Consider the following 13,072-nt stretch of genomic DNA (forward strand, 5'->3'; position numbering starts at 1 on the left):
AGCATTTCTTCTTCTTTTTCTTCTTCTTCTTCTTCATCATAATCATTCAACATTTTCAGTATTTTTCCAATTTTATCTTCTTTTGTTTGGTAACCATTCTTATTCTCGAATATCAAATTCTACATTGAAAAAATTAATCAAACATACCTATTCGATAAAACGGTATACTTCTTTGTGACGCACGTTTTCAAAGTATTCGTCTAATATCGAATATTTTTTCGGATCGATGCGATTCATTCTCGAAATCTCGATGTTAAGATTTCTATGTGTGCATACATATATATATATATATAATATATCGCTATAACCCATTGTAAAACGCTACATAAATCTAATCCTTAACGTCAAGAAATGAATACTTTTAGATATATATATATATATATATATATATATATATATATATATACGTGTATGTGTTGTATATATAAGTAATATACGGTGACCATAATAATAGACTTAACTTAATTATTTTTTAATAGCCGAAAAATGAGAACATATGTATCATTTAAAAACGTAAAAGATCTAATTAATAATTTAGAAAATGTTCGTACATTATTTAACATAATACTGTTTTGTGTGTGTGTGTATGTGTGTAAAATTGTTTTCTATACGACTTTTAATGTCGTCCACGAAAAGATAGAGAGAGAGAGAGAGAGAGAGAGAGAGAGAGACAGACAGACAGAAATAGATAGATAGATAGAAGAAAGTAGAAATAGAGAAAGAGAATAAATAGAAACGCATACATTCTCTACTTGTCCTTCTGTATTATAATACACTAGGGACATTGATAACCGTTCCGATAACATTTATTTTACGTACAGATTATTTCCATCGATTTAAATATTATTTGTAAATATACGAAAAGAGAAAACGAGACGTACGTACGTAAAAATGTGTAGCAATGATTACTTCTTAATAATTGAACTTTCTTAATTAATTTAAAAAAACAAAATGTATAATTTAATTAAATAAAAAAAGATGACAGTGCCAAATCAGATATCACATCAGACTTTCGAAATCGTTCTGTTAACAACATTTTACAAAAAGCTTGTTCAATGTTTTAAACATCGAGAATGTATCGCGATAAAAACTTAATTTTTTTTTTAAAGACTTCGATATGTGCGTATATACATCGTAAGATAACTTGCAATAAATAGATATATATGATAAAAACAAATAATGTTGATTCTAATGATATATAGTAATAATAATAATAATATTAATAATATATGTAATATAACTAATAATATTAGTAATAATAAAATATTTATAATAATAATAATAATAATAATAATAATAATAAAAATAATAAGGATAAGGTTTTGGTAGACGCATATTTCTTTCCTCCATGTATGAAATGATAATAATTGTAATGAACGTGTACGCATCAATAAGATACTTTTTTTAGATTACACCCCACGGGGATCGTGGGAGGAACGTACGTTAAATATCAAAAACCGCGCTAAACTTATTTGACTAAATGTTCACGACCGATACACAGCATGTATTTTATGTATAAAATTCGCAAATATTTCTAACAACGTTGTTTCATTAATTCACGATCGGTAAACTTTTTTCTTTTCTTTTCTTTTTTTTTCATTTTTTTATTACTAAAATAAAATGTTAGACGCTGCGTTATTACATAAACACTACACATGGTAAATATAATATGAAAGCGTAAAAATGCTTACGAGCATCATTTTTTTTCTATTTTTTTTTTTCATTTATAACATTTCCTTTTTTTTTCCTTTTTAACACGCTCTGCATTTGAAAAATATCGGAAAAAATAATGGCATAGATTTTTATTCGTGACGTATGCAATAATCGTATATTATAAGAGGAAATCTAAGGCGAAAGCCGACCAAAGATGATAGGGTATTTATAGGATCAAATTAGTTTATATATATATATATGTGTGTGTAAATGTTAAAAAGGAAAGGAAGGAGAGGGAGAGGTGAGGTGGTGGAAGCATAGAATTTTAGACGGAGAGAAATACAAGTTACATTCTTTTTTTTTTCTCGGCATAGGGGGAAATATCTATGTTGTGTAATTTTTATACACACTTCGCCATTTTTTTTTTAAATTGTATGAAACATTGATTTTAAATAAATTCCAATTTCAAATGTATATTCTTCCTCTTTCATTTCTAATACTTGTCGTCGTTATACACATTGTGATGTATACCATAAAAATATCATTATCCCATTATTTTTATCATTTTTGTAAATATCTAATAGTACGTTTCTGCCGTTTATTATACGTGAGAGATTATAATCCCGATAAAATGTATCTATCCAGCTTACGTCGACAAACGTTGAAATAAATACGCTTTACGAATCAACATTTCTCCTCTTTTTTCTTGTTTCTTTTTTTTATTTTTCTTTTTTGATATTTGCGCTGTGTGTGCATTTTCAAGAGAACATTATAAATATTAAAACTTATGAAACTTTGATCTCTAAATAGTGACTATCTGATATAAATAACTTAAACAGTCTTATTATAAATTCATTATTCATATCGAATTTTACAATTAAAACAATAATATATAATAAATAGTTCAGATAATATGATCTTTCAAACTTCGTTCTTCGCAACATTGAAATTAACGAAGTATTTGAATGTGACATTATTTTCTTTTCATTATCTTTTTTTTTTTACTTCTCTTCACAGATATCCTTATAAAAAACATTAAAACAAATATTTATTTTTAATCTTTTTATCACGAGAGGAATGGTAAACGAACGTATATATGCAAATGTGATATTTTCAAAGTTATACTATGCATAAGTAATATGCGCTTCTTTCTAAAGTATGGAATCACGTGGATACCATATCCCCCACGCTATATATATAGATATATATATATACATACGTATGTATGTATATATAGACACATTTATTCGCCATCATTATATATGCATCAAGGCTTGTGTTAGTGGAGCATATTGAATCTTTAAGATGATTCTAATTAATTATATCACTTTTAATTGAAATATCAAAGACCCTATACATTTTAAAACTCTTTTAACTCGAATATCGCACAAATTTTATTTTATTTTATTTTTTTTTCCATTATTCAATCGTACCGAAGCGCATCTGTGACTTTAAAACAAGCTGGAAGCTTATTTAACTTATTTTTAAAGGCTTATATTCGTAAGGCCATTCTAGGCCCCATTTCATTTTTACTCAAAATGGAAGTATTTAGTCTACAAGGTGTGATCCCTGATTAATAATCCCTGTATAAAAGGATTACTCTCTCACAAAATATTAATCAAATTTTATACATATCAAACCCCAATTTTCTAAACTGGTATAAGGGATATAATCTTTGGTTGCCCAAAAGTGACTATCGATGTATCCTTGATTACACTTATTTCTTCAATGGTATAAGAAACCATTTTATACATCATAACGTCCTTTTTCTAGATCTTACGTAAATTGCGACTAATCATTGACCACTGGCAAAATGACCCAGTTATAACATTTCAATCAGCTAAACAAATTATTATTCTTAACATCTTATTTCTGCGCTCTACTTATATCAATCATTTTCTCTTTGTCAACGCATAAAAGTAACGATTTCACTCTCTCATAAGAAGTTTCTTGTGTTACTTTTTATAAAATTTTATTTTTGATAACCTTTAGATAGAATATTTTTCCAGCAGAATTTGGTCAAAAAAAATCGTTCTTCCAATTTTTCACATTAATCAAAGATAGAATCAAAAACTGTGTTCTTCCTATATTTGTGTTATTCGTTACTTATTTTTTTTTTCAACACCTGTGTGCCCTCTTTAGTACGTCCCGTTACCTCAATTAAAAATTCGCGAAAAAAGAATCAAATGGAACAGAAATATACAATCCCTACTTACTGATTTGGCCTTCTTTTGACAAACTAGTTTGTATTCAGAATATCCTGAATATTAGGCTAATATATAAACACTAAAAATCTTAAGGGTTACACATTGAATGGCAATGATAGAAAAAAATAAGTTTTAGTCATTTATGCTAGAAGTAAACTATTGAGACAGAACAGAGCCGAATACGCATATTCAGAAATATTATCAGCCTACTTTTCTTTCCTATCAGATTATCACACGTATGTATCTTAATCGGAATCTTCTTCGACCGTTGGAGGTAACATAGCAAGATGTTGAGGACTTAACATGCCCTTAGAAAGTGCATATTCTGCGAGAGCACGATGACAAAAGACATACTGATCTGGCATTTGAATACTGTAGGCTCTTTGTGCTCGAATTTTTTCTACCGTTCCACGAATGTCGACAGTTCCCGTGTCTTCTAATCGAGATATGCAGATATCTAAGGTGCAAAATGTTCCTGAAATAAGATAAATTTTATAGATATTTTTTTCTTTCTTTTTTTTTTTTAAGGAAATTTACTTATAATAAAAATCAACAAATGTTAAATACCTGTTCTGCCAATACCAGCACTACAATGTACTACTATAGGTGGACCTCGTGGATGTCCCGCCCATGTATCACCCCTACTTGCTAATAAATTATTTTGTTGTTGTCTTACTAGGGATAGGAATTGTAATAAAGCTCTAGCTGATTGAGGAACGCCATAATCCGGCCATGCTGTGTAAAGCATATGACATACCTCTCTTGTCTCATCAGTCTGAATTAGGAAATGAAACAAAATATATGTATATATATATATATATATATATACATATAATTAATATAATAATTTATGAATAGTCATTATATGTCGCTTATATACCTTGTTGTTTGTAAGAAGGAGCATAGATATCGTATAATCTGGGTTTATATCGACTTCTAAAGTTGTTACGGTGAAGCCACCTGCTTGTACTTCATCACCTGGCTCTGGACCCCAATACTGTGCACACTTTGTACGCCCTCGTTCTACTACTCTGAATATTTAAAAACATAATTTATATACATTAATTTTATTAATAAAATTTGAAAAACTTATAAAGAAATAGAATTTACCTTGTAGTCATCACAATAACAAGAGTTTGCTGTTCCCATATCATTCTCCAAAAATCTCCACATGTCTTTGGAAGAGGTCCTTGAGTACTAATAAACGCGTTTTTTTGCTTGTAACCATCAACAAAGTTAGCATTAATATAATCCGACGTTGCATCGCCGTCAACTTGAGAAAGACACACTCTGCTATGATCGTAACAAAGCACATCCGTGTAACGATTTTTTGGTTGATTTAGCCTTAATCTGAAAATGTGATATACATAATCAAAATAATCATTTACAATATTATAAAAAAAAATATTTATAATGACACGTACCTTGCAATATTAAAGGAACCGTCGGGTGGCCTTTGCCTAATTTCTACATATTCTGCTACGAGACCAGCACGACCTCTCGAATGTATTTCTTCGATAAGTTGTTCCATAGTAACTGCTTGCAGTCCAAGATCGCCGTGAAGGCTATCATCGTCGCTAAAACCAGAACTTGCTGAGGACGGAGGCTGTACTGGAGATGGTGCTTCGTCGTTTGCCATCCACACATCACCATTAGTAATTTCAATATCCCCAATGTTAGAAACACCATTCTTTATCTTATTCTTATCGGTTATAGGACTAGTTGGATTACTAATCGGTGTTCCATTGGGATTTTGATGAACCGTATGATTTTTTAACGTAGGTGAAAGTGGGGTTCCCACTCTGGGAGTAACCTATATGATTAAAAACAAAAAATTTAATTTAAAATAAAACAATGCTATGATTAGAAAAACAAAACAAAAAATGGAATAATATGAAACGTTTCTTACGCAGACCTCACAGAGTTCACCCCCGCCTCGGTTTGTCATGGATTTAAGACAATGTAATAGCCATGCCTCATGCTGTATCTCCAAGGTGCCTCCTAGCCGATGTGGCAATGATTCTCGTGGTATATGCAACGTCAATTGAGGAATGGATACAGTAAATACTCGGTCCCGCAATTTTTCACGTACGAACAAACGAAGGATTTTGAATGGTGCCTTGAACCAAAGCGGTGCCGTTACGATTAAAACCTTCTTAAGTTTGGCTGGGTATCCTCCCTATAACAATAACCATTTAAATGAAAGAAATTCGATCGGTAATAAGAAACGAAGTAATGCTTTAAAAACGTACGTGATTTTGGCGCTACATGTGTTTATTAATGCAAAAAAAAAAAGATATAACACTATAGAAAAAATAAAAAAGAGAAGAAGAAGCAAAATGGAACGGAAGCGGCGAGGTCAATCAAGCCAAACGATCGATATCATTTATTTTGTTTTTTTTTCTGTCTTCTTTAGCTCTATACTCCTTCTTTAACATACGATACGAGTTCCGAGGGCTAAAGTAAAGAAAATGAAAAAAATTTCAATTATCAACCGCGTCAATGCATAAATCATTTTTTTAAGCGCCTCGCTCGTGACCTTCAAAAGACATCGCAATAATAGAACAAATGTATACACTTGGTGCATGCAGTGCCAGCTGTAAATGATGCTCGAACTACATATTTAACACGAAGAAATCCTTTGTCGATATATGTATATGAAGAAAATGACGACGGAACGCAAAGAAAAGTGATCACACGAACAGATTATAATTTTAGATTATCTGCGTAAAAAAAAAAAAACTAAGAATCCAAAGCCAAGATTACCAGAAGATCTTGGAATTATTAAAAAAAAATCGTACGATAGACGACGAGTTTACGACCTTATAAAAAGTTATTCTAGTAAAAAGAGGCAAAAAAAGAAAAAGAAAAGATTAGAAGTAAAAAACGAACAAAAGAAAGAAAAAAAAGAAATTTGGAACACGCGCCTATAAATTTCTTCGCATCGTTTGAGACATAGCAATAAATCAACAGCTTGCAAAGTCATTATCGATATTAACATAAAACGACAAGGGAAATGAAAAGAAAAAATATTCATTTCTAATATAAACGAGCAACTCCTAAAGGATTGCAAAATCTTCGACGTGGAATCATTTGTATAATTAAAAAAAATGTACTCGGAGAAGTTACCTCCGACGACCCTCTACGTTGAAACCAGATGGCGGAAGTACCGCACGACGTCAGCAGCACTACTACCCCCACCACCACTACCACCTCACCACCAACCACCACTTATACTATACCACCACCCCCACTACTACCCACCACTGTTCACACTTTGCAAATTCGAAATTTGAGAACTCGTATAATTTATATCTTCCCAATAATATAACTTTCAAAATCACAAATAAATCTTTACTCCGTGGTAAATAAAAAATCGATGCATATTTCAAAAGAATTGTTTAACATTGTAGTATAGCTCGAGATCTTTCCCGGGATCGAAATTGCCGGTAATTTGTCGGAGTAATACCCGCTAGAGGAATCGATAACGCGCGCGCTTAATTAATCCACTTCGCCTAAAGTAAGACGACACTTGGTAAAACGACACTCAAAACCTCGAGCTATAAAGGAAATTTATGGTTCAAGGAAAAAATAAAAAAAATAAAAAAAATAAATTAATTTAATATTTCTTTTTTTTTAAGATTAGAAACAAATTCACTTACGTAAATTTTTTATCGAAGCGAAAGAGAAAGAGAGAAAAAAAAATGATTAAAACAACAAGAGAGAAACGATTAAATAGAAAGAGAGAAAAAGAAGAAAGTAAAAAAAATATACAATGTGACAATAACTACACAAGTTCGTATTTAAAATCACTGGTCGGTGGTCGGTCAATCGATAAGACGAGATAAGTATAATGTGCCGCTTGACAAGGGCTCGAAAAGGGGAAAGCGAAAGAGAGACGTCGGGGAAAGCGGAATGCAGCAAGGGAAACGAGGTCGGACTAAGGAAAAATGTATATTTGTATATTTGTACGAAAGGAACGTGGAAATGGACTGTCCACTTTTTTGCTTTTTTTTTTGGCAAAAATAAATGAGGAAAATAAAGAAAAATAATAATAAGAAGGTGAAGAAGAAAAGATAAGAAAAAGAGAAAGGGAAAGAGAGAGAAAGAAAGAAAAAGAGACAGAAAAGGATCAATCGGGTTAAATCCCTTTTAATCTTGATACGATAGTGCCGCAAAGAGGTCACGATGATTACTGACCGCGAGCGTCGCGACGTTGTCCCCGTGTAATGACGCATGCGCGTTGTGAACCTTTTCTCTCTCTGTCTCCCACTCTCCCATTTTCTCATCCCCTCCCAACAACCCTGTGACGCTCGTAATCCGTCTCTCTTCTTTCTTGAACTATTATATGCATTTCTTTCCTTCTTTTTCTCTTTCCCCACTTTCTCTCTATCACTCTCTCTCTTTTTAATACATTTGACTTTCTACCACCGCTTTTCCTACGCGAATTTCGTTTCTCCCTTACATTAGTCTCAGAAATGTACAACATAGAGGGTTGTCATATAGTGTTGTAATTTGTTCCTACATATATATATACATGTATATAGGGTAATCTTTTGAAGTAACATCAATAAATTCCTAGTCGTGTTTTATAAATCAGTATTGATTGAAGAAAAATGTCATAATAAACGTGACTACGCGTGTGAAGCATTTTTAATCGTGTACAAGACTAAATATGTTAATACGGAAGTGTTCCCCTAAGTGTAAATTATATCTAAAATTGTCTATATCTAAAAAAAAAAAAAAGGAATACTCCTTGGATGCATTGTAAGTCTCCATATAAGAACGACGCTGTAAAATACAATGAACTCCTTCTGGCCTTTCCTTCACCACATTTCACCGTTTAACACGTTTACGTTAGCAAGGAAAATTGAACCTTCCTTAGCCTAAGGCCGAGATGAGATTATCGACTAAAGAGCGAGAGCACAACAGAAGCAGGGAGAGTGTCGTGAAAAGAGAGATAGCGTGTTCTAGATTTAACGTTAGAGATGTTTTACGCGTTTCCTTCCGCTCGACTATGACACTGTAACCTTCCTCGTTGAACGCCTCATCGAACGAACCGTAAAACGATGATGATCTTATAGGATGAAGATAGACCAACCGTAATTAACTTTATTCTAAACGATTGAACATACAAAATGTCTTTCTTTCACAAGCTTCTTATTTATATTATTATACAAAAAGTTAGATAAATTTTAAATCGATCCGCGCGTTTCTTTTTTGTTTCTTTCTTCTTACATTTATGTTGCCAATGAAAAAAACCACAAATCGGTCACAGTCGTCCTCGTCCTCGTCGTTAAAAATGGTCATCGTCTTTATCTTTCGTTCGTCACTTTGAAACCTTTAAAACTCTTATTGGTGATCTCACGCAACACGCTTCGATGCGCAATTATAGCCCTGCTTACTTGCAGCAGCAGTAGTGCATAAACATCCTTTGGCTTCGTTGCTCTTTGAACCTACACCCTTGTAATTTGCGAGACGATCCCTGTTGTTGTGTCGAGGCGCTTTTAACGATTTTCGTCTACTTTCCCTAATATATGCGACTAAATATATATACTGCCTGCATCAGCGCTTACTGATAGTAAAGTATAACGAAATTTCGCATTGGCGGGGGAAAAAAAAAGCGCAATCGAAAGGCGGTTGCACTAGGAAAAATAAAAACAACGCACTCTCTACTCTCGATTGTAAGATAAAATATATGTATATATATATGCATTTTTCGATTTCCTGGAAAAAATAGAGAGAGAATAGGCTACAAATAATATCGACTAGTATAATATAATATAATATATATATATATAGAGAGAGAAATATGAATATGAATATATGCGTGTTACTCGTTTTTTTTTTTACTTTTCTTCATTCAAAAAGTTATCAACAAAATCTAATCTGATGTTCTAATTATTTAAATTAATCTACAGGTGCGGACGTGTCTTACGAGTTTATTATCGATGGCAAATTCGATCAATCAGAAGACGCAGCTGTATACCACAGTGGAGCGTGTCTCGTGAGAAACCGCTCGGTGAAGACGTTCGTATACCTTCTAGCCAGAAATATCGGGTTTCGGTACTTATTTTCTGTGAAACAATTTTCAAGTGAAGTAGCGTTATTCATTTTCGAGATATGTTTAAGTTTTATCATTTTTTTTTTCTTTTTTGTGCAAATAGTGCATAACGAATTTCCCTCCTCGACAATACCGACTCGTTTTTATAATTTTCAATGTGATAACGTCGAATGAAATATATTATAATATAATTATCGATGACCAGAGATCAATGATATCGACGCTTTCGTCCGTAACTATGATTGTCTGTAATGGAAATATTTTTGTTTTTTTTTATTTCTTTTTTCTTTTTACATTCCAGAGACACATGCTCGGCTTATTAAAAAGAAAAAAAAGAAAAATAAATATAATAGGTATGGTATAAAAGATGCTATTAGTACACAGGAGGAAGAACGTTAGACATACTTTTTAATTAACTTGTTATGTAAATTACTACTCACAACAAAATACATTGATAATACTGTACTACTTTGTGAAAGTCAAGTATGCACTTATGAAGGATTTTATCTTTTGTGTCGGAATAAAATGTCTTATGTGCATTTGTAATTGTCGTGTAGGGTTAAGCACTCTGTGCTTATCGGTATTACATTGTTTTTCATTTATAAGCGGTCATACATGCTTCATTAATAGTGTCATATTTTTATGTAGTAACATTGACTTGCTTAGTTTTTCATTTAAAAGGGATGAACTTAAAACTTACCTTTAGTAGAGTGAGAATTTTTTGTGATAGATCGTAGTCAAAATTTTGGTACTTGCTATCGGACATGTCATAAATAAAAACCAAACCATGTTTCTGGGTTTCTGCGCTTTCAAGAGCTGCATCTAATTGATACACAACACCCTGAAAAAGTAAATATTGCAAAAATTATTATTGTAACTAATTTAAGATTTTTATCTATGTGTTTTCAATATCCTAACAAGTATTTATTTGAATTATTTATTAACCTGTAGAGTAGTTTGATGCGTAGTGTTTTGTGGAAGATGTAAATGTGCCGTAAAGATTGCTATAGCAGCACCGGTTGCATCCCTTGAAGACTATAATACAATAAATAATATATAATTTGTATTCTGCATAATATATAATTACTATATTATTATAAATGAATTATAATCAATCCCACCAGAACAGTAAATTTTCCTGTACGTAACTCGCTGAGTAATGGTTCTTGTGTTGGGTGTAAAACAGCCAAACCTTCTCTTCTTCTGGTAGCTTCGTGCTGTTCATAAAGTGCTAAAGCTCTGCTTACTTCGAATTTCCTGGCTGCTAAAAATTTTACTGCTGTACTCCAGGAAACTGGTCCAGCACGTCTTCCGGCTCGACACTTATTCACAGCCTCTATAAACTCTTTTGTGGCCTGCAAAAATAACAAAAATGAATAAAATGTTTCTTAATAAGAATATTTCTAATAATTATACACGTGTAAACGAGTGCCGAGAAAAAGGTTATGACGCAATGTATAAGGCCAGCAAAAAGATAGTCACGATCGAAAGACAATACGTGAGGTTAAATATTTTCAAACGTCCCATGGTCATTTCATCATAATTTGTGCACATGCCCTGTATACCGATATAGCTTCCGGTGTCCGGCTACGTCCCCACCAAGCACCACTTCCGGCATCCCATTCGCTAAGAACCGGTTAAAGGCATCGGAGTCGATGTCAGGGTCAAGAAATTCAATACCTTAACTCGATATTCTTATAAATTTTCGTTAGGCGCCAAAAAATAATCGATTTAACTTTCGACCAATAGGAAAGGAACTTCGATTCAAAATTCGAAATAAGTTTACTTTTGATATCAAATCACTGAAAGTTCATTTCGAACAATAAACAAACGAATGAACGACAAACAAAGATTGTTGTTCTATAAAGTGTCATCGACTTCTTTATTAACGACGTTGTTATTGTTACTATGAAAAACATTTCGTAAATATTTTAATTAAATATCAAATAAAAGAGAAATGTGTTTACCGACGAGTAATAGTGTGTTAGTTACTCATGAGGAAAAATTTAGAAAAACGCGTGGAATGTTTAAACACCGCTCGTTGTTAATAGGTAATATGATTCATAATAAAAAGAGAAAGCGTGAAAGAGAGTAAGTGCGCGCAGAGTGTAAAAGCTTTCATTGGCGCGAAGTACGTCTGAAGAGCAGTTTTGCACGTCCGCTATATAGCTTCCGCCAAATATGTTCAGCATTTAATATCACTCCAATTAAATATCTCATCAAAAATCCTAGTACGTTTATACAAATATTAAACACAATAGCAATAATGTATATGTATATACGTTTAAAAGGAAATAAAATAGAGATTTTACTGCGATCTCTCGTACCTTCAGATCGTTTATATTGTAAGCGAAATAATAGATTAATATGATCGATAACGCACAAAGATTTCTTTAGGAAAATATTCAATAGTTGATTTTAATCATTTTCACGCGTTCATTGACAGTACAACGATGCGATTAAACTACTGACAATCACTTACTTGTTCTTGCTCGACGGTTAACGTCGCCGCCATCTTGACTTACACACACGCACGCACGCAACACAGACAGAAAGAAAGAAGAACAGACAGGCAGACGCACGCACGCACACACGGACGCACCCACCGACGCGCAAAGGAGACGGGAACGCGACACACACGCGCGACGACGCGCTCAACACAACGCCAAGAGAGAGATTATTTTCCTTCTTTCTTTTTGCCTCTTCCTCTCTTTCTCACTCACTCCTTATCTCACGATTTAACGAACGCGCGTCTACGAGCGTACATATTTCGATCCCTACGCCGATCTTGCTTGCCAATTCTCGCCTTGTTCCATTGTCGTAAATCGACAAAATCACCCGTAGAATTTTGTCGCTCGTCTTTATTTTTTCCCGTCCATGTTAATATGGCGATAATGAAAAACTCGTTCAACCGCTCGGTCTTCCTTCTCTTCTCAGGGTCAGCGCCATTTTGAACACGAGTGCATTATGTGTGTGTGCGTGTCTGTGTAGAGGGGTATTTACAGTTGCATTTAATCTATATAATCCTTTTCCAAGCAGTTTTATTTTTCTTTTTTCTTATAATCTTCTTCTTATAATTTCTGAGTAATTTGTTTTAGAAATAAATCTTAAAGTTTAATAATTGTTTTTCTTATCTAATTTCGAGAAT

General features: G+C 32.8%; 1 protein-coding gene and 1 long non-coding RNA gene across 4 annotated transcripts; one reads left to right on the forward strand and one right to left on the reverse strand.

The window, feature by feature from the left end:
• Positions 1 to 2,106: 2,106 nt before the first annotated feature.
• Positions 2,107 to 12,906, reverse strand: LOC122524929 (tyrosine-protein phosphatase non-receptor type 9). 3 transcript variants are annotated; one of them, XM_043647641.1, is made up of 10 exons: positions 12,407 to 12,906; positions 11,046 to 11,279; positions 10,870 to 10,959; positions 10,625 to 10,765; positions 5,770 to 6,039; positions 5,285 to 5,673; positions 4,971 to 5,204; positions 4,741 to 4,891; positions 4,428 to 4,635; positions 2,107 to 4,335 (listed from the first exon to the last, which is right to left on the reverse strand). In XM_043647641.1, the coding sequence occupies exons 1-10, from the start codon at positions 12,437 to 12,439 to the stop codon at positions 4,106 to 4,108; spliced, it is 1,980 nt and encodes a 659-aa protein (XP_043503576.1). In that variant the 5' UTR covers positions 12,440 to 12,906; the 3' UTR covers positions 2,107 to 4,105. The 3 variants fall into 3 exon arrangements, with proteins under 3 accessions (XP_043503576.1, XP_043503417.1, XP_043503492.1); XM_043647482.1 differs by having other exon boundaries at positions 4,971 to 5,210; positions 12,407 to 12,905; XM_043647557.1 differs by having other exon boundaries at positions 4,971 to 5,210; positions 5,776 to 6,039; positions 12,407 to 12,904.
• On the forward strand, positions 8,157 to 10,389 carry LOC122525503. The gene is made up of 2 exons (XR_006305815.1): positions 8,157 to 8,627; positions 9,782 to 10,389. It is a non-coding gene; the product is annotated as an uncharacterized LOC122525503 (long non-coding RNA).
• Positions 12,907 to 13,072: the final 166 nt, after the last annotated feature.

The sequence above is a fragment of the Polistes fuscatus genome, unplaced genomic scaffold (assembly GCF_010416935.1).
Source record: "Polistes fuscatus isolate 324 unplaced genomic scaffold, CU_Pfus_HIC Scaffold1, whole genome shotgun sequence".
Taxonomy (NCBI): domain Eukaryota; kingdom Metazoa; phylum Arthropoda; class Insecta; order Hymenoptera; family Vespidae; genus Polistes; species Polistes fuscatus.

What these genes read in the sequence shown, in the direction of transcription:
- LOC122524929 (XM_043647482.1), bottom strand. Translation starts at nt 12,439, where the DNA reads ATGGCGGCGACGTTAACCGTCGAGCAAGAACAA. An exon ending in GTGAACTCTGTGAGGTCTGC is followed by an intron (nt 5,674 to 5,769) that starts GTAAGAAACGTT and finishes TTAATCATATAG; the next exon opens with GTTACTCCCAGAGTGGGAAC. An exon ending in TCCTTCTTACAAACAACAAG is followed by an intron (nt 4,636 to 4,740) that starts GTATATAAGCGA and finishes TTCCTAATTCAG; the next exon opens with ACTGATGAGACAAGAGAGGT.